Source organism: Echinops telfairi, unplaced genomic scaffold (assembly GCF_000313985.2).
Source record: "Echinops telfairi isolate 266 unplaced genomic scaffold, ASM31398v2 ScPeMD7_7427;HRSCAF=8465, whole genome shotgun sequence".
In the NCBI taxonomy this organism is placed as follows: domain Eukaryota; kingdom Metazoa; phylum Chordata; class Mammalia; order Afrosoricida; family Tenrecidae; genus Echinops; species Echinops telfairi.
The window spans coordinates 7,043,641-7,065,352 of record NW_022111327.1 but is presented as its reverse complement, the minus strand read 5'-3'; the positions used below and the strand labels follow the sequence as shown (position 1 = coordinate 7,065,352).

Here is a 21,712-nt window from a genome sequence, read left to right as displayed (position 1 = left end):
AGCTGGAATGTGCAAGGTCATGGTGAGAGCAGTGCCCTGAGTGTATGGAAAATGGGTCTGGACACAGGCATAAATGCATTTAGTAGCAGTTCTAGATTGTTCTATATGTTTTGGAGGCCTAATCAGTGAACCTGTGGCTGCCATCCCACGTGGGCGTGGGTTTTGTCATAGTAATGAGTCCGCATCCATGCAGGAGGGGTATCCTCAACCCAATCACGTTTTACATGGGAAAAGAGCCATCAGGCACAGAAACCAGGAAGCACTACAGAGGGAAAGATATTTCCATGTGGAAATCTCCAAGGAACACTGAGAGTGTCAGAGGGGGCTGAGATGAAGACTTGCCCACAGAGTAGACAGAGAGCCATTCCCAGAGCTGGTGCCCTGTATTTGAACTTCTGCTATGTGTGTAAGAAAATGATCCAATCAAAATAGTGGCTTCTAAGGGGCTCAGCTGGTTAAACGGCAGACGGAGAGGTCAGCTTAGAAAGACATGACAACTGATTTTTGGAATTCAAAAGAGGTAGTCTTTATAGAAGGAGTCCTGGTAGTGCAGTGGGTTATGCGTTGGGCTGCTAACAGGAAGGTCAGCAGTTTGAAACCACTAGCCCCTCCTCAGAAGAAAGATGAGGCTTTTTACTCTTATACAGAGTGACAGTCTCAGAAACCCTCAGGGGCAGTTCTACTCTGTCCTATAGGGCCACTTGGAGTTGGAATCCACTCAATGGTAGTGAGGTTTTGTTTTGCTTTGTTTTGTTTTTTAAACATTTTATTAGGGGCTCATACAACTGTTATCCCAATCCATACACACATCAATTGTGTAAAGCGTATTTGTACATCATTTCTCAAAACATTTTCTCTCCATTTAAACCCCCGACATTAGGTCCTCATTTTTCCCCTCCCTCCCCGCTCCCCCCTCCCACATGAGCCCTTGATAGTTTATAAATGGGTATTTTGTCATATCCTGCCCTGTCCGACTTCTCCCTTCATCCACTTTTCGGTTGTCTGTCCCCCAGGGAGGAGGTCACCCACAGTTCCATGTAATCGGTTCCCTCTTTCCTACCCATTCTCCCTTTACCCTCCCTGTTTTGCCACTCACACCACTGGTCCTATAGGGCTCATCCATCCTGGATTCCCTGTATTTTCAGTTCCTATCTGTACCAGTGTACCTCCTCTGGTCTAGCCAGTCTTGCAAGATAGAATTCGAGTCATGGTAGTGGGAGCGGGGAGGAAACCTTCAGGAACTAGAGAAAGGTTGTATTTCTCATCATTGTTACATCGCACCCTGACTGGGTGAGGTTTTTTTGAAACAGTTTTATTGGCATAACATTCACAAACTATACAATTCAACAGTTCAATCATATTAAGAAGAGTTGTGCAATCATCATCACAATCAATTTCAGAACATTTTTCTTCTACTTGTACTCAACATTATTAGCTCCCCATTTCTCCCCAACCTCCACTGCCACACCCCCAAAGAACCATTAATTTAGATCTACAGATTTACCTATCCTGGGTTTCATAAAAAGGAAAACATTTTTAAAAACAACTAACAGTAACAGAGTAAAAGAATGAAAAAGCTCAAGTTAAAAGAAAGCAGGAAATATTTAAAAACTAGAACAAATTTAAAATGGGTCAAAGGGAGATCAAATGATAAGGTGTTAAAATGTAACCAAATTCTATGTATAAATCAAAGTATATAAATATAAAGTGTGAGAAAATAAATTGCTGTGCATGAAAACCACCTGCCTGGGGTCTGGCTTTTGCAGCAGCACTGGGAAACTACGGCAGTGGCTGAGCATCATGGTCTTCTCTGCCATCAGGTGAGAGGTAAGAAATGCCTAGAGGAGACTTAGCCATTTGGTCTCAGAAATTGCACTGAGCCCTAAGGAGGAGAAGGACAAGAGCATTGAGGGTGTCAGTGGCTGAAAAGTTGCTGTCCTCCGCCCTCCACACTCCGGGCCACCGACTAAATTCCAACTCACAGTGACCCTCTAGGACGGAGCAGAACTGCCCCTGTGGGTTTCCGAGACTGTCACTCTTTCAAGGATTACAATGTTTTATCTTGCTCCGGTAGAGCAGCTGGTGATTTTGAACTGCTGACCTTGTGGTGAACAGCTCGATGTGTAACCCACCATCAGAGCTCCAATCCTGAATCCTAAAGGAAAAGGGGGAAGGGGGGTAAATGCATGGGGCAACAGGAGAGCAAAGATAGTACAGAAGCCCTTGGGAAGGGAAGTCCAAGTGAATTTCTGAATCACCAGCCTTAGAAAGGCAGGAAGGCAGGATTAAATTCAGGATATGGTAAAACAGGAAGCTCCACTGGTACACAATAGAAGGTTTAAGTCACATCTTGCCGACAGGAAGTTGCCGAGAGGTACAGTCATTGCCTGGACCCTGGGCAGCTATTAGACACAACATTGCTGTAAGTTACTTTTCATGAAATACTTCTAACTGGTATTCTGGAAGCATCCAAGGTTACCGTACGGATCAACATGTGTACACGGAGCTGGGGGCTGGCTGGCCAGAGAGCTGAAGGGGATAATCATATTCCCTACTTCCTCAGAGCTTGGCCAAGTAGGAAAAGCATCATAGATTGGGAAGAGTGGGCCCTCCCTATCGTTTTGAGGACAGAGCGTGTGTGAGTAATGCAAACATTTCCCTGCGCTTCCAGCATACAAATGAATACCAGGAACTCTGCACATGCAGACATTGCCAGGCCACTAACACAGGCCTCACCAATGGCCCCTTTCCCACTATTGTCGTCAGAGACAGTCGTGGGTGACCCTAGCAACCTCTGTGCTTACAGCAATGCTCCTTGGTGACTTGTTCTTGTTTATCTCGCCTAGCGCAGGTGGCCCCTGGTGGATATGGGTGATAAAGCTTACAAGGGGAACACAGTGTCAGTCTAAGTGCTCAGATTGGGTGGGATGGCTCTTATGGGGTAAAACTCACTCACTGCCCTCGATTGAGTTGAGTCAGACTCAAAGTAACCCTATAAACAGGGTTGAACTGTTCCCGTGGGTTCCTGAGACTGCAACTCTTCGCTGGTGCATACAGCCTCAGCTGTCTCCCAAGGAGCAGCTCAGCTAGTGGTTTCCAACCTCTGACCTTGTGGTTAGCAGCCCAACGGGCAACCCATTACACCACAAGGACTCATTTAGTGAGACCTTACATGTCAGACACTGGGCTGAGGAACTTTATATGTCTCGCCCTAATGAAATGAGGAAACTGAGGTTTAAAAAGACTTTAAACGCTTTCCCCATTTACATACCCCATGAGTAGTAGAGCCAGGATTCACATTCAGACCATCTGACTGCAACAAACCCCATGCTCTACACTGCTACATTCCGATCAAACAGAAATGACTTCCACCAAGGGGCATAAGCTTGGTGATGACAGTCTGGGAACATATCTGTTCTTTATTTCATAACACTTTTTGGAATTGTATTTTAAACTTTACTCCAAACTCCACACCCCCAGGGCTCCTGTGGGATAGATGGGCATATTTGGTTCCCTCAGCCTCCATTTGAGTTTCTCCCGTGCCAGAAGAAAAGGGAGTCATATAAAAATTGCTCTAGTCATCCCGAAGGTGACCCAGTGAGTCCCCTGGCTTGGGGGCATCGAGCACTTTTCACCCATTTAAAAGAATTAGAACAAAAACCCAAGCCCACTGCCATTGGATTGATTCCAACTCATAGCGATGCGATAGAGTAGCATAGCACTGGCCCTGGGCACTTCTTGAAGCTGTAAACCGCTACAGAAGCAGACAACCTCATCATTCTCTTGGGGTGCAGCGGGTGGGTTTGAACAACCCACCTTGTGATTAGCAGCCCAGCGCTTACCTTACTCGCTACCAGGGCTCCTAATAAATGAGAATATCCAAGTTATTGAATGCCTACTGTGAGCTAAGTCGACCATGCCATACATTTTTTCAACAGCTTTATGAATTGCCCCTTTTACAGAATGAAATGGGTCAAAGAGCTTGTCACTTATCCAAGGCCGTCTAGCTACAAAGTAGGAGAGGCCGGACTCCAGTCAGGCTCATCCGGCTCGCCAGACTGTGCTTTGCCCCACTCATTCTGTTGCCTTGATAAGGACATTGATGGTGGTGGTGGTGGTGGTGGTGGTGGTAGTGGTAGTGATGGTGGTGACGGCAGCGCCTTCTGACATTTACAGAAGGAATGCTTATGCTGTGTCAGGCACCATGCCAAGTGCCTTTATGTTTCTCTTTTTTTGTGTGCTCCATGAGATTTTTAATGGTTGCTCTTTTGTTTTGTTTTGGTTTTTTAGTTTTCATTTTATTAGGGGCTCATACAACTCTTATCACAATCCATACATACATCAATTGTGTAAAACGCATTTGTACTTTCATTGCCCTCATCATTCTCAAAACATTTCCTCTCCACTTAAGCCCCCGGCATTAGGTCCTCATTTTTCCCTCCCTCCCCGCTATCTAGTTGATCCTCATAACAACTCTAGGAGGTGGGGGTACTATGATTGCTCCCATTTTCTAGAGGGGCAAACAGAGGCTCAGAGAAGTTAATAACCATTTCCCTCAATGTACAGAAAGCGCCCTGGTGGTGTAGTGGTTCCGCATCGGGCTGCTAACCGCAAGGTCAGCACTTCAAAACCACTAGCCACTCCTCAGGAGAAAGACAGGCCATAAAGAGTTAGAGTCTCAGAAACTCAGGGAGGCAGTTCTACCTTGCCATTTGTGGTCGCTAGGAGTCAGAATCAACTCCAGGGCAATGAGTGTGAGTGTGATTTTTGTTTGTTTGAATGCCCAGTACCTACTGAGTGGAGGCAAGTGATGATCATCCACTATGCCTGGAGACTGCATTTTGGCCACCTGCCACCTCTCTCCAAAACGGAAGATGGCAAAGGTACAGGACTAGGGCCTTCTCTGAAAATGGCTTGATTTTTGAAGCTCAAAAATCTTGGGGCTTGGCCTTGCCCTGCTGTGACTCTTCCTCATCCAAGGACACATGAGCTGTGATCACACTGCTTCTCCCAGGGGCAGCGCCCGACGCGCCTTCAGCCAGGTAGCCTTCCTTCATGATTGTCTTTCTAGTCAGGGGAGGCCCACACCAAGTCTTCGGGGGACTGGACCAAGGTTCAGAAATAGCCCCCTAATCAGCCTCATCCCCTTTGCAGGAGGCCATCAAGAGGGGACTAAGTAGGCCAATACTTTAACCCAGTTCTGCCAGGGCAGCTGTAATCTGGCCTGATCGTGTCTTGCTAAACTCTCAGGGGATGGGGAGGGGAGGGGAGGCCCACAAGCTACTTCTGCCCAAGGATTCTAGAATCGGGGCACAGACATGTCTGTTCCTTTGGGAAAGAGCTTGACCTCAAGGATTCGCCTGCATCTGAGAGACTGCTGGGACTGAAGAAAGGGTGCTAGCCATTTCCAACTGCTATGAAATGCCCATGGCTCAGGCTCCACTTTTCCTAGCAAGGCTCACTACCTCACCTTTCTTCCACCTTGCTGGGGGAGGTGGGCACATCCAGTTTCCTTTATATGTGTGTCAGGCAGTTGGGGGTGTGGGCACGATGGGCCAGACTCTTACCACTCCCCTGCCAGTTCACCCCTGGCAATGCCCAGCCCCAGGAGCTAGCCTTGGAAGCCCGCTGAGCTGTCTGGCTAAGCTGAAGTTGGGAGATCATGAATCCAGAGCTACTGGGTCGACCAGCTGGCCTGGCCTGGCCCCCTCCTCCTCTCCCCTCCCTGCCCCTTTGTTGGCATGGTGGACTTCCTTGTACAGGTGCCCTGTTTCTCGTCCTTTCACAAACCCCAAACCCAAAGCTGAGTCAACAGGCAGCTCAGCAAAGTGGGGGTCTCTCTCTTGTCAGGAAGCAGAACTCTAGCCTGGCCTGGCTAGGGGTGGGAGGGTGGATGGAGGACAGCATGCCTGAGCCTGGCTCTGTGCTGAAAGCTGGTTGCTAAATCGCTCCTGAGGGGGTTTCTTGAGCGAGAGGGGGACTCTCGGGGGGAAGGGGTCTCCGAATTATCAAGGATGACTTCTTATCAATTCTGAGAAGCCTTAAAATGTACAATGTACGTTATATTATGGCTCAAAGAAAAAGAAGAAAAACACATTACTGGCTATCCTCTGGCATCCCGTGGAGTGTAAGATGCTTCTCAAGTTGGGTAGGTATGAAAATGTAAGAGCAAAAAAATGGTTATGAAGGATAAAAAAATTTCTTAGAACTAAGGTGATACCTCTGCTATATACATTATATATATATATATAAATATACACCTAGACACATACCCACACACCACATACCACAGAGCCCAACCACACCATGGGGAGTGCACTCAAACCCCTATGTACCTCTGGGCCATGAGAACAGGCACAGTCACCAACAAACGAAATAAACAACCCAAACTCACTGCCATTGAGTCGATTCTGACTGCTGGCAACCCTATAGGGCAGGGTAGAACTGCCCCTGTGGGATTTCAAGACTGTAACTCTTTACAGAAGTAGAAAGCCTCTTCTTTCTCTCTTGGAATGGCTGGCCATTTTGAAATGGTGACCTTGCAGTTAGCAGCCCAAAATGTAGGCACACCGCCACCAGGGCTCTTAGGACGTGGAAAACCAGCTGGACCCCGTGCCTACCCCTCTCATCTTCCACCCTCATCTCGAGGTCTGGGGAAGGTTCACGTGGTACAGATGGTATTGGTCCTCCTCTTCACCCAGGGTCCCAACCCCAAAGGAAAAGCGCCTGCAGAGAGCCTCAGCAAGACAGCAGCCCACAGGCTGGTGTTTGAGGTGCCTGAACAAACAATGGCATCCTGGCACGGAAGGGCCATGGCTGCTGGGATGAGGTCACAATGGTCCATTCCACAGGGATGAGGTCATTGCTCTGTAAGCGCTTTCTGTGTCATGACCTCCTGTGCCAGGGGCTGGAGCATAAGGGAAGACTTGGGGCCCATCCTGCCCTTGGGCAGCTTTAAATTCCCTGAGGGAGAGATACCAGGAATGAATCACAAGTGGCTGGGTATCTTCCAATCTGTTCCAACTCAAACTCACTTCCCTGCTATTGAGTCAATTCTGACTCTAGAGGACCCTACAGGACAGGGTAGAACTGCTCAGAGGGGGGTTCTGAGGTGGTCACTCTTTCAGGGAGTCAAAAGCCTCATCTTTCCCTTGCTGAGAGGCTGGCTGGTGACTTCCAACTGCTGACCTTGTGATTAGCAGCCTAATGTGTAACCCCTGTGCCACCAGGGTCCGTCGGGAAGCAGACAGAGGGGGCGGGGGAAGGGACAGCATGCTAGAGCCAGGTTGTATGCTGAAAGCTGGCTGATAAATCCTTCTAAAGGGGTTGTCCCAAGTGAGAGGGGGACTCTCAGGAGCAAGAGGAATCCAGGTTAGCAAAGATGGCAGCTTATGAAGTCTAAGAAACCCTAAGGAGTTCTGACGGTGTAGTGAGTTATGCATTGGTTAGGCTGCTAATGCAAGGTCATCAGTTCAAAACCCCCAGCTGCACTGTGGAAGAAAGACAAGGCTTTCTACTCCCTTAAAGGGTTACAGTCTCAGAAACCCACAGGGGCAGTGTTAGCCTGTCTCATAGGGGGGTTCAAAGGCAGCGAGTAAGAAGCCTTTGAATTGTCTGATGTCCATTATTTTAAGTCTCACTGACAAAGAAAGAATATTTAAGAGTCACTGGTTACACTCTGTCCTACTGAGTATAAGATGCCCCGTCCCACTTGGAATGCACTGGCCAGGAGTTCAACTGGAGTCTCTTGCATGGAAGGTACGATTTCTACCATTCAGCCGCCACTGCCCCTAAGGAGATGCAAGTAAAGAGCTCAGCCTCATGCCTGGTCCATCTAAGTAGCAAGAACATTGCTTGTAGCTGCTGCACTGTCAATGGAGAGCTTGGTGGGGGCTGGGGGGGTGCAGCAAGGGATGTATAATGCCTCATCCAAACTGGTGCCTTTGTAGACAGACCAGGATCGGGGTGGTGTCAGGGTGATGCGTCGGGCAGCTAAATATAAGGTCAGCATTTGGAAACCACCAGCCACTCTGCAGGACAAAGATGGGGCTTTCTACTTCCATAAAGAGCAACAGTCTCAGAAACCCACAGGGCCATTCTCCTCTGTCCCATAGAGTCGCCAGGAGTCAGCATTGAATGGATGACATTAAGTTGGGTTCTTGGTTTTGTCTCAGTCATAGCCTGGATGCCCCATTCCTGGCCAATCAGGAGAGCCCTCACCCCCTCATCCCACCCCCCACCCCCACGATATCACTTGGGCTAGCTGGGGCACTTCAAGGAGCAGCAGCACCCAGTAGGGTAATAAATGAGGGTCAACTGAATCACAGTCATCATAGGACACTCAGCAGGTGGCTTTGGGATGACCAACTCAATGGTCTCCAGGAGGGCAGGATGATCATGGTCTCTTTTCCCCATGGTACAGTGTGACCACCCTGCTGTACTATACCAAGCACAGAGGAGATCCCTCAGGGAGCATGGGTCAGGTATTCCTGAACACTTGGAGAGGTGGCCTCTGTAGCTCAGTAATCCCCCTTGACCCAGCTGGCAGTGGGCACCCGTGGTGGAGGTCAGCAATAAAGGGTCAAGCAGCTGGCTCCTACCACAATGGCTGGGCTCAGAGGGCCCAGTGAGGGTGGAGGGGCACTGGACCCCTATAGCTACTAGGCAAAGCCAGGGGCTTTCCATGAAGGCTCTAGAAGGCAAGGCCAGGGCTTCTGGCTTCTCCAAAATCTTTTCATAATGGTGAACCAAGGCTGCACATGGTAATGGCAAGGGCCCGGTTAAGGATCCTCCTCTTGTTGAGATCTTCAACCACCGAAAGCCCTGAGACTGAAAGGCAGCACGCAAAGGACACAAATTCATGACCTTTTATTTCCAAAGGTGACTCCAGACACCAGTTCAGTACAATCAAAGGGTTTTACAAATCAGAGAAAACGCATTACAAAATGCCCCCAAGAGGTAGAGCAAACCTGGTGGGGGTGGGGGGAGACCATAATACCCAAGAACCAGCCTTCCCCAAACACTGAATCCCACCCCAAACCCCTCCACCCACTGTTGAGGGCAACTCGCAAAGAGTAGTTCAAAAGAGGGCGCCCGTGGGGGTGGGGGTAGAGGTTGGGGAGGGGAGAGAAGGGGGTGACAGCGAGAGGTGCACTCAGTGCATAGCAACTCCAGCTCAGGAAGGGAGAAGAGGGGGAAGGAGGAAGGATGGGAGCAGGAAGAGGAGGAAGAGGGACAAGTCCTTGGCAGGAACTAGTCCAGATCAGTGCATCTTGGCTCTCTGGATCACCAGAGCACGGAGAGATCTGAAGAATGCTTGACAAGGGAACCCCAACTGGACACTGAAGGCAAAGAAAGCACTTCTAAAAATAACAGCTTGGCTTAGTTTTTGCTCCCTGTTTTGGGGGGGTGTTTTTTTCATCCCCACCCCTGGACTCCCCTCACTGGAGTTGATTTGTAGGTATGCTGTATCCCACAAGTAACACACCAGTGTTACCAAAACGTCACAGTCGAGCAACAAGAAGCAACTAGGTGTTTCTGAGTCCGCACAGGCTCACTCGATATACACAAGAGAGTTGTTTGCTCCCTTGGGCCGCCTCTACCTACATCAGAGAGGGCAGGGCAGGCAGGGGTGGTGGTGGGAGGCCCCCTCTCAAGTTGGGGTTTGCAAAGGAGCCTGGGAAAAGCCTGTAGGTAACCCTCCTTCGTATTGTCACTAAAGGTCTCGCTCTTTGCCCCTCTCACTTCCCTCTTTCCCCTCGAGTAGAAACCAACAAGAAGACCTTCAGACAACACTTCCAAAGAGGACACACGCTTCAGACCTCAACTTCTGCAAACCCTGGGGCGGAGGGAGGGAGTGAGGGAGGGAGGGAGGGAGGGAGGGGAAGGGTCTGCGTACAAAGATCAGCTGTTGCCCAGGGGTGGGGAGCACTGTGCCCACTGCACAAAACACTGAATTTGCCATGATCACAAGCATACCAACGCTGACAGAGGTGACTGACTGCCAAAGGGGTTCTATCGGAGAGCTAGGCTGAGGTCCTGGAGGATAAAGTGTGGATCGCCCTGAGGGTCTCACCGGCCCTGTGTGAAGGCGAAAAAACCTACAGGAGGACTGGAAGGTTGGCTCAGGGACCTGAGCCGTGGCTTCAGAAGCAAGGTGGAGCCTGTTGCAAGCTAACTGAGGAACATGTCACTCTGCCTCAGGGAGCAAAGGTGGCCAGATCATCTTTGGTGCAGAAAACCAAATACTCAGAGTGGGTTGGGGGAAGTCGGAAGGGTGTGTCAATCCCTCTGCTGTTCTGGGTTGATGTCACGAGTTGGCCAGTGAAACAGCATGTTCTCATGGGCCTAGATCCTTGGCCAAGGCCACCTGAGGACTTAAGGGAGCCTCTTTGCCTTTCCTGGCACTATTTTCAAGGAAATGGGCTACTTGTACAAGCACTCTTTATACACTCACACACATACGGGGCTTCCATATGTTGGCCAATGGAGTATGGGAACTTGATCTGGGTGGCATGGGGGCCACCTTGGCAATGGCAGGAAAGCCCTAGAAAGGAGAGGGTCAGTCAGGGCCGACTGGCCACCAGGTGTGGCAACCTCATTCCTGGTGCAAGGCTGGGGGCATCAGGCTGGCAGTTGGTTAAGTAGGGGAGCCAACTCCCAAAGCAGGTGTCCAGCAAAGTTGCTTTTCTCCCCATGAGCTGGACCCCAGGTCTCTCCTATGGCAATAGCCCCACTGCCCACTATACTCACTCTATCCCAGGCCTGCCCACTGTGCTCACGTGAGTCGGAGCCAGCCTAGAGGCCTGATCTTGCTCCTTCGCTTTCCTGCCAGGTGGGTCTGTGGCTGGCCTGGCCCTACCTGTCATGTGGCTTTCACCCTCTTCTAAGCGGCAGAGGGTGTCAGCCATATGGGGCACTGAGCTGTGGCCAGGGCAAAGGCAAGCCTTGCGAGTTGTCCCAGTGTGGGCAGAGGGCGAGCTGATGGCCACAGGGATAGGGAAGAAAAGACAGCCTGCCGAATCACACCCCTGTGGCTTGCCCGAGCTGAGGACCCACCTCCCCCCAGCATCTGCCTGTAGTCCCTGGACAGACTGCTGGGGGCAAGGCAAGGCCCATGGGGCTCCTCCCCCGACCTCCTTCCAACTTTGCCTCTTGTGACCAGGCCAAGGGGCACTCAACCCTAGCACATTTCCTCATCAGCTAGTTCTATGCGCCTCGGTGTGTGGGGAAACAGAGTCATTTAGTGATGGCTCAATTCTTGAGTGGGGGCTGGGGCTGGCAGGGAGCGGGCCTTCCCAAAGGGCGAAGCCCCTAAGAAAAGCTTGACCAAGTCCTCAAAGACTTCTAGGAAATGCTGCTTCGGAACCCTCAGGAACTACGTTGTCCCTGTCTGCCCTCGCACTCCCACAGACAGTGGTGCCTCCATGCCAGCTGTCCCCACAATCTAGGGGTCCTGGGATTGCAACTCTGGGTCTGTTCCCTCTGAGAGACCCTCCTGAACGCTGCTGTCTCCTATAGACCCGTTTATGAAATATCTTGAGCACTGAGTCCCTGAAGCTCCACTGAGGTCTGATACATCACCACTGGAAATGCAGGAACTAGCTCACAGCCACTAGTTGTCCAGAGGGGGAAAAGGGAGAGGCAACTCATCAGAGAAAAGCCACTGAATGATCCTGCCTGTTCTAAAGCCAACCTGTGCTTCGTAGGAGGCATGTAATCCAAAGAAACCAAACTCACTGCTAGTGCATCAACTCTACCTCACAGCGACCCTGGAAGGACAGGGGAGAACCACTCCAGGGAGTGTCTGAAGCTTTACAGGAGGAGAAAGCCTCTTCTTTCTCTTGCTGAGCTGCTACTGGTTTCCAACTGCAGACTTTTGGGTTAGCATCCCAGTGAGTAACCCATTACACCACCAGGACTCAGCCAATGCCCAGTCCCTCTCTTTTTTCTTGAGGCCCATGCACCCTTGAGCTCAATCCTTGCCATAAAGTCATATCCTAAAGGGCCTCCTTACCGAGGACTTGAACCTTGACTAGTGGGGACCCGATGCCTAGCTGCCTTCATCCCTGCCTAGACAGGGGTGCTGGGAGGGGCAGGGTGAGGAGTTCCTCCATGTGAAACAAGTCAGCACTGAGTCTTCCCTCGAGTAGGTAACCTGGCCCGAGAGGAAACATGTTGCCAGGAACGTTGCTTAACTCGGACTGCTGACAAAAAATGGCAAGAGATGGGCCCACAGGAGCCCTGGTAGGACTGGACCCTGCTCCACGGCTTCTCCCAACTCACACACCAAGACCACATCAAAACGCCAGTGCATTCTTTCCTACAGCTGCCTTTCTAGAAGAGAGCGGGAAAGAGAGGACATTTAAGAGCCACTGCAGATTCACAGGGGAGCTACGATCAACGTGAAACTGAAACGGAGCCAGTGGTTCAAATCACAGTTCTCTCAAGTCACCACTTGCGTTGATGAATTGCCAGGCCCATGTCAGAGGAGCTCTGGGTAGGTCAGTTCTCAGCTCTCCTGTGCAGCATTGGCACAGGGGCTTGGCCAGTGTGGACATGGTTTCACTTTGTTCCCTTTGGATTTATCATGGCAATCACTCTGCCCCCACCCTTCTCTTTCCCCCTAAATGGAATCTAGGCCTTGGCCTGGGTGATGGCCCCCACCTGCCACCCCAGGCAGCATGCTGGAGGGGAGCGGCCAGTTGGCTGCTTGCTTTGAATCATGGGCCACCAGTGCGAAGAATCTCGGGCAGTCCTACTTTGGCTGTGAGCTAGGACATCCCTATGCTTTGGGCTTACTGCTGGTATAGAAACAAGGCCTCAGTCCCCTGATGATGAGGCTGTGCTGGGGACAAAAGGGGACACCCCACCCCTACCTCGCATAAGCCTGGAGGTCCCTGGCAGTGTAGAAATGAACCACAACCCAGTCAGTCATGTGACTTAAACGCCAAAAAGAACGACTGCTTTCTGTTCCCTTTCTCCTTAACCAGCTATTAGTAAAAGCACCCAACGACCAAAGTGAAAGAGACACCAACTGCCATCTCCCCATGTAAGGCCACTAGGAACAGGGAGGACAGTCAAAGGGAAGAAGGACAATTCCACCACCACCCCTCCCCCCAGCACTTAAGGAGAAGTCCTGGGAGGAAGGACTGGGGAAGGAAGAATGGTGGAAGAAAGGGACACAGGAGGGGAAAAAAGAAAAAGACAAAGAAAAGAACTGATTGTTCTCCAAGTCAAGTTGGGAATTGCTTCCTCAGGGAGGAAAAACAAAACAAAGAAGGAAAAAAAAGGAAGAAAGAAATACAACCACCTTCAGTCTATTTTCTTGGCTGGAAGCCGGAGCAAATCCAGCAGATATTTACACAGGGGCCCAGCCATGTATGAGAACAGGATGACCAGCTTCCCGTGGGTCATGGTCATGAGAGTCTGGTGTCCCGAGGCCCAGACGCGATACCACGGGCCGTAGAATGGGTCTGAGATGGCCGGACACAGCATGTTGTTCAAATTCACTTCGGTGACCTGCAGGGACAAGGGAGGTAGAGTGAGCGTTCACCATCCTTAGGCTTCCTCTGGCTTCTGCCAGTTCAGCCATCTCTGTCTGGCGGAGGACTAGACAAGGAGGGATTGGACAATCCCCACCTGTTCATAAAGGGATTTCTCTCACAGAAGGTTTGTGGGGCGGGTCAAAGCCAGGGGAGAAAAATGGGGGGGGGGGTAAAGGGCTGGCTGTCCAGGGTCAAGGTGGTTCTGTTCTGTACTATCTTATCTTCTCGTTGGGCCTGGAGCCCATGGCCATGGCCATGCCTAAGTACCTACTATGTACCTAGATTTGGGAAAAGGGTTGAGGGATGTAAAAGGAGAAAAGAACAGTATGGTCCCTGCCTCCACCTAACTTAGCATCAAGTAAGTCGGGAGGGTCAGTCGTGCACAGCTGACCTCAAAGGAGATGGTGCTCACTGTGCTCCACAGTCCAGAAGTTCAGAGGACTATCATGCAATGGACGCTGAAATCTTCAGAAAAAACACATTTCTTGAGGGAAGTGGCACCTGGATGGGTTCATGAAAGATGGATGACGAGCAATGGGGTGGGCATGGCCTTCCTTATAGGAGGTGTGGCCTGAGGGAAGCCCAGAGGTGGCGGGGAGGCTGCACATGGTATGCATGGTGACATGAAGACACTGTCTCTTCTGGAAGAGCACTGGGAGGGAAGGGTGTGATGGTCACATAACTTTTTCCCTAGAGCACAGGAAACATTTAATGCACTTGGCAAGGAGCTCAAACTCTGCCCCACCCACACAACCCCAGCAAACCACAGAGGGGCCAGGGTGAGTGAGAGGAGGGTGTAAAATTAAGTACTTCTCCAAAAGGCCATGGTGACGACCTCACTTCCATGCTGTAATCATGCAAAATCACTCAAGGCTCCACGAGGCTGCTGCTACGTTCATACCACTCAAACACAAGGCTGCCGTGCAACGCCTGCCCCGAGGACGGCCCCAGCACTGCCTCCCAAAGCCCTTCAAGCCCATTCCCATTAGAGACATGTCCTCAATACCTCTCTGCGAGGTTTAGTTATTGTTGATTTACTGTGTCATAGAAAGTTGGCTCAGAGGATCAGGGGCCTGTGCCGATTAGAGGCAGAGCCAGGACCTGAACTTGGGTCTCTTGATCCCCAGTCCTATTCTGCAACTCTTTCTACTTATTTTGTTACCAAGACACACTCTTGCGCTCAGCAATTGTGGGTTCTAGATCATTCAACGACTAAATCCAGCCATTCTCCACACTCCAGGACATTCTGCATAGCACCCCGCCCCTCCCCGAATGCCTCAGGAGGACCCTCAGCACTACGCTGCTACTGGGCACACAACTCTGCACAGAATGCTACAGTGCCTGGGAGCAGGGACGGCACAGCCACAGAGGCAGTAGCTTTCCTTAGGCCCAGGGCCTAGGTTGTGGGGTGGGGGTGGGGTTCCTGCCACCCCATGGGGTCCACAGAAAATCACTTTCCAGTTGCAACTCCCAGTTTCCAGCCCAAATGGCCATGGGTAAAGGGGCAGCCTTGCCTCCCCAGGGATGAAAGATGCAGTCATTCCCAAAAGATTCCAAAAACTCTTTGGAGAGGTCAAGGCTGGAGGATCATAAATCAGCAACCCAGACACAACAAGCTGACGTCCTGGCCTTTAGCATCCTGTAGTTTTTCAAAACACAAGCAATATACCAGCGCCAACCAGGATTATCCAGATTTATGGAGACTGCTCCAAACAGAGGGAAGAAACAGGCATATAACCCAACTTACCAGGCCCAGGATCTGCAAGATGCTGAAGTGGTAAAAGAACATCAGGCCAGTGGAGAGAAGGGCCCAGTGGAAGCTGCTGAGGGGTTCCGGGGTATAAGCACCTGGAGAAAAAAGGGAAATCATGAGACAGCAGGAACCATGGCCTTGGCCCCATGAGGGTACAAGGGCTGAGGTCACAGACACTGCCTGCTGAATGCCCCTTTTGGCTGATCGGCGGAGCGATAGCCAATCAAGAAAGGCCCGCTGATGAGCCAGGTACTCAAATCCACAGAGCTTCTGTTCTGCCACTTTGATTCTGTGGCTATGAACAAGAGAGAGGCTTTTTTTAAATTATAAAAATAGTACATGCTCATTAAAAATGTAGCAGATAGAAGGCAAAAGCCGGGGAAAAACAATAACCCCCTTTCTCACGAATCTGAAAGCAATCACTGCGGGCACATGGGTGTGGTTCCTTAGGATATATGTCTTCCTGGTATTCTGATGAAAAATTATAATCGCTATGAAGACAGCAACTGAATTAATAATGACCTGGAGGCACAGATTGGGAGGTTGGGCGGAAATGGGGAGTCCCCAGCAATGGGTACAAGAAAGAAGAAAATGTTCCCAAGTAGATTACAGTGATGATTGCATGGCCCTTCTTAACATGATTGAGTGATTGAATTGGATGATAGGTTAATTATAGTTCAAAATCACTTGGTTAAAAAAAAAGATTTAGAATTGTTCCCTGTGTGTGTGTAATTGTGGAGCATTCTTTTTAAATGATTTTAACCACTCTTGCAGGTTTCTAAAGAAAAATGCCATAAAGGAAAGGTGGTGGTCAAGAAAATCAACTTAAACATCAGACTAATTGGGGTTCCAATCCAGCTTTACCACTTGTGTGACTTCGAAAACAGTGCTGAAACTCCCTGAACCTCAGTTTACTTGCCTATTAATGGCTATCATCTGACTCTACTTCTTAGACATGTTAGTAAATATATGCATGTATTTAGAGCTCCTAGTCCAGGCTCTGGTATAGTGAATGAGAATGTGATACGCGATCATTAGTTTTATCCAAATAACTTCAAAATATGCAAAATGGTTGTGCTCTTTCCCAACCATTAGACAACACTGCCTCCCCTGTACTACTGAGAATTTTATATTATATTATATTATATTTTATATATATATATGTTTTTAGTCTTCATAACCCTGAGATCAGAACTAAATGGTGCTCAGCTACCACTACCAACTACTTTAAAAGAGATCACACTAGAAGGTCCTGGACAGAATGGGGAATAAATGTGGAACAAAAGTCAAAATCATTAAAAAATAATAAGAAGACCAGCTTTACTAGTCAGATAGAACCTGTGGAGTCATGACAAGAGCTCTTAGTCCCCACCCCCCCTTCTGGAACTCTGGAGGTCGGAACTCAACTCAGCCTCCTCGCTCAATCTTCAGGCACACAACAGGCAAGTGTAAGAGGGGAACGGTAACACTCGAGGCAGGCGCACTTTGACACAATCAATCGTTTGAGATCAAGGGGGCAATATTTGCCCAAGGACAGAGTTCAAAAGGCTTAGGTGAGAAGGAGGAGTGGAGAAACACAAGAAAGAGGTGGGGGTGAGTGCATCGAGAGGATTACAACAAATAAAAGGAGGCAAAATGCATATGAATTGTTGAATGTAAAACTGTTGAGTGTAAACCTTCACCCAATCACAATAAAGAGGGTTTTTGTTGATGTTAATTTTTAAAAAGGTTTTTCCCGATCACCATTAGGAACTACCATCAAGAATAATACATTTCCCCAGCAGTATGACCTCCAGTCTATCATCCCAGTAGATTGGGTTTGAAGGGCAGGGGTATAGCTTTTGGATGTGATGACTGTCCCTCTGGGAGAGAAAACTGGGAGTGGGGTGGCAGGGCGAGCTCCAGAGTAAAAAGAAACTGCATGCCCACCCCGTCGGTGGCGGCATCACATCCTGGAGTAGTGTGTTTTATTCTAAGTTGGCTTCACATTGATTCATCCATTCATTCAGCACTTGTTAAGTCCATTACCATCAAGTCAATTCCCACTCATAGTGACCCTTTAAAACAGGACCAAGCTGCCCCACAGGGTTTCCAAGGCTGTAATCTTTATGGACACTAACTGCCATGTGGCTCTGCCATGGAGTGGCAGGTGGCAATCAGCAGCCAAGTGCTTTAGTACTATGCCACCATGGCTTAACAGTTATCAGGCACTTAATATATTCATGTCAGAGAAATGCCTGGCAATTCGCTTCCCAAAGACCACAGACGTGAAAACCCTATGGAGTGCGGTTCCGCTCTACAACACATGGTCACCAGGTCAGGGAAGACTTAACAGCATCTGGCTATTATATTTTGAGTCCTGTGCAAAGCTCTGGGGGTATAAAATCAAAGATAAGGGTCCTTTGCAGTCTCATATGCAGAGTCTGCTAGGTGAGGCAGAACCAGATAATCAGCAATTACAACATAGGATGGTGGAAGAATTCGCCAAGGTTTGTGTCACGGTACTATGGAGCCCTGGTGGGGGTTTGCATCAGACGTTGAGCTGCTAACCACGTGGTCAACGATTCAAACCACTAGTGGCTCTAGAGGCAACAGATGAAGCAGTTTGCTCCTGTGAAGACTGACAGTCTCAGAAAGCATATGGAGCACATCTACTGTATCCTATAGGGTCGCTATGAGCTTTTGGTGTCACAAAGTGTAGGAGAGCAGAGGCACAGTTTGGGGTGGGGGTCAGGAGAGAGGAGGGACAGGAAATGCTTCCGGATAGAGCAGTGGTTCTCAACCTTCCTAACACCACGACCCTTTCATACAGTTCCTCGTGTTGTGGTGACCCCCAACCATCAAATTATTTTCATTGCGACTTTATACCTGTCATTTTGCAATGGTTATGAATCATCATGTAAATATCTGATATGCAGGATGTATTTTTATTGTTACAAATTGAACATAATTAAAACATAGTGATTCATCACAAAAACGGTATGTAATTATATATTGTGACATATTTATTTCTAATGATAAATCAATGAAATTTTGTCTTGAAGCATGGTGTAGCATGGGTAACAGTCTTCACACCGGGTACTCTTATGTGGGCGTACCTCAATGTGGGTGGACCCGCCTGGAGACGGATAGCGGAGTGGTGTCTCGGTTCCTAAGATCACTGGAAATATGTGTTTTCAGAGGGTATTAGGCGACCCCTGTGAAAGGGTCATTCAACCCTCAAAGGGGTCGCAACCCACAGGTTGAGAACTGCTGTGATGGAGGGAGCACATAAGTAAAACCCTGCAGGAAAAGGGGAACTTAAAGAGGAGCTAGCCAAAAAGAAAAAAAATGTTTAGAAAGTGATGGCAGCACACATACAAACGTGCTCAATACAACAGTTGTATGGATTGTTGTAAGAGCTGTAAGAGTCCCCAATAAAATGATTTAAAATAATAAAGAGGGGCTAGGCCTGGTGGTGTTGTGTGTTATGGGTCAGGCTGCTAACTGCAAGTTCAACACTTTGAAAGCACCAGTAGCTCTGCGTGAGAACGATGAGGCTCTTTATTTCCATCAAGAGTTAGAGTCTCAGAAGCCCATCAGGGCAGGTCTACTCCGTCCTACAGGGTCGGATTTGACAGTGGCGGTGAGTTTGAGGCATTCCAAAGCAGCTACATGGACAAGAGTGAGAGTGCAGCAATGTTGAGAGCTGTGGCTAAACAAGAGTTCCCTGTGGCTACAGGTGGAGCATGTGATGAGGCAGTGAGCAATGCAAAAGCCAAGAAGTGGTCAGCTCCAGGCTAGGTAGGCCATGTAGGGCCTTAGAAGCCATGTTGGGCATTTAGGCTTTTTGATAGTTACATAATCTGGCGTCAATTTGAGACTTAATGAGTTGAAGGGGTGGAGTTTAGCCTGTCAATCAGGCGGCATCTTAATGACCTCATTTGGAGGTGTGAAGGAGATAAATAGCTCGCTGGAGGCAGGACAGATGCTGACTCCCAGAGAGACACTCTTGTTTACAAGCCATATGGAGACAGGCTGATGGCAGTCAGAGCCTTGGAGCTGAAGGAACCACGTGGAGGTCCCTGCCAGCACTGAGATGCCTCTACCACCACTGGATCCACTAGACTTTGCACCTACTGGCCTGTGATCTTCCTGCATTCAGTGCCATGGCATGTGTTGTGTGAGCCTGAAGAGGAATTTATACACTGGTACTGGACATATGGGCTAATATCGGATTTATGAACTTGATCTGGACTGGACTGGATGTTTTCTCAATATTCAATTGCTCTTGTGTATAAAGCTTTTTCTTATACCCAGGAGTGTCTTTGAGTTTGTTTCTCTAGTCTACCCAGACTAACACAGGCTTCATCCTGTACAGCAGCAGGGGGTGAACAGGGAGCTGGGACGTGTCTAGGGTGTAAGAAACAGTAGGGGGCCATGCAGATTGTGCTAAAGGGGAAAGCCAATGGCCCTGCCAATCATTTCCCTCTGCAGAGATGTGGGTCCAGAGTTGCCAGATACATTGCTTTGGTAAGAGAAGTGTGTTAGTCCCGGTTGACTAGAGGAACAAATCCAGAGACACTCATATGTTTGTAATTGAGAAATGTATATCAAAGAGAAATTATATATTAAGAAAACATCAACACCTGGTCCAGAGCAAGTCCATAAGTCCAATATTACCCCATATGTTGATACTAGTCCATAAATTCCTCTTTAGACTCATGCGGCCATGCAATGACGCAGAATGCAGGAAGATCACAGGCCAGTGGGTGGAAAGTCTCGTGGATCCAGTGGTGATGGAAGCATCTCAGCACTGGCTTGGGTCTCCACATGTCTCCTCTAGCTCCAGGGCTCTGGCTCCATCAGCGTAGCTCCATCTGGCTTGTCATCAGGAATGTCTTGCAGCGAGAGAGGGTGGGTCTGGTCTCGAGTGAGCTTTTAATCTCCGTTGTGCCTCCAAATGAGGTCATCAAGCTGTGACCTGATTGACATCTAGACTCCACCCCTTTACATGATGACAGATTATGTAACTGCCACAAGAAGCCTGAAATATAAATCAGCGTGTGGAATTCCTTGATTCCATGCTGGCAATGAATTAAACATGTTTCCAGAGTGGGTGAACAGAGACGTCGGACAGGGCAAGATATGACAAAATAAAAATTGATAAATGATCAAGGGTTCATGAGGGAGGGGGTAGGGGGGATGTAGGGGAAAAAATTAGGATCTGATGCCAGGGGCTTAAGTGGAAAGCAAATGTTTTGAGAATGATGAGGGCAATGAATGTACAAATGTGCTTTACACAATTGATGTATGTATGGATTGTGATAAGAGTTGTATGAGCCCCTAATAAAACGATTAAAAATAAAAAACAACATGCTTTCAGAATGGCCAATGAACTAACCAGTACACATCCTCTGGATGAATCTCAGCCCACGGAGAGAAACTGTGCAGACACAGAAAGTGCTGGAAGGCCTGCAGCTGGGAAGAGATGTGATCAAACCTGTCCTTGTGCAAACTCGCCCTGGCCAGTATGTAAAGAATGGACTGAAGAGCAGAGAGGTTGAGGAAAGGAGCCTGGTGAGGAGACTGTGAGAGGAACCTGGAGGGAGACCAAGACGACCTTTGAAGGGAACAGCGAGTGAGTGGACAGATGGAAAAGAAACTGGCTTGTTAGCTGCAGTCAAGTCTGCTCTGACCCACAATTAGCCTCGACCACAAAACAAAATGCTGCCCAGGTCTGTGCTATCTCCACTATGACCGGTTTATTTGAGTCCATTGTTACAGATTTTGAGTTCCTTCCAGCACCGTATCGAGCAACATTCTGTTGTAATCCAGAGGGCTTTCACTAGTCATTCTCCAAAAGTATATCTCCAGGACTTTCTTCCTAGTCACTTTTAGCACACAAGTTCTGTAGCAACGGTCCACCATGGGTGATCCTGCTAGGATATGGCATAATGGTGACGCAGTTTCTAGCATCACAGCAACATGCAAGCCATGACAGTAGGACAAGCTGACAGGTGGTAGACGAGACATTTTGGAAGACTTGATAGAAGATTGGATACTGGAGGGTAAACCAAAAGCCAAACTCACTGCCATCGAGTCTCTTCTGACTCATAATGACCCTAGAGGAAAGAATAGAACTACCCTTCTAGGCTTCCAAGATTATAACTCTTAACAGTAGCAAAAAGCCTCATCTTTCTCCTGAAGAGTGGCTGCTGGTTTTGAACTGCTAAACTTACGAATAGCAGCCCACTGTGTACCCACTACACCATCAGGGCTTCTACTAGAGGGTAAGAAAGAAGAAAAGATCTTGGAAGACTCTCAGGGTTCTAGTTTAGCCATTATATTAGTCTGGGTACTTTGGAGAAACAAATCCACAGCAACTCATGTATAAGAGAGTTTTATGTAAAGAAAGTGTGCATCACGAAAA

At 48.8% G+C, this 21,712-nt stretch overlaps 1 protein-coding gene across 2 annotated transcripts in view; it reads right to left on the bottom strand.

The window, feature by feature from the left end:
- Positions 1–8,851: 8,851 nt before the first annotated feature.
- The window catches only part of TMEM164 (transmembrane protein 164), a 243,869-nt gene continuing 231,008 nt past the window's right edge, over positions 8,852–21,712 (bottom strand). For both annotated transcript variants that reach the window (XM_004710045.3, XM_045298588.1), the window contains 2 exons: positions 15,295–15,395; positions 8,852–13,521 (listed from right to left, as the gene is read on the bottom strand). In XM_004710045.3, coding sequence (XP_004710102.1) covers positions 13,315–13,521; positions 15,295–15,395 — 308 coding nt within the window. In that variant the 3' untranslated portion in view covers positions 8,852–13,314. The remainder of the gene's footprint in view (positions 13,522–15,294; positions 15,396–21,712) is intronic.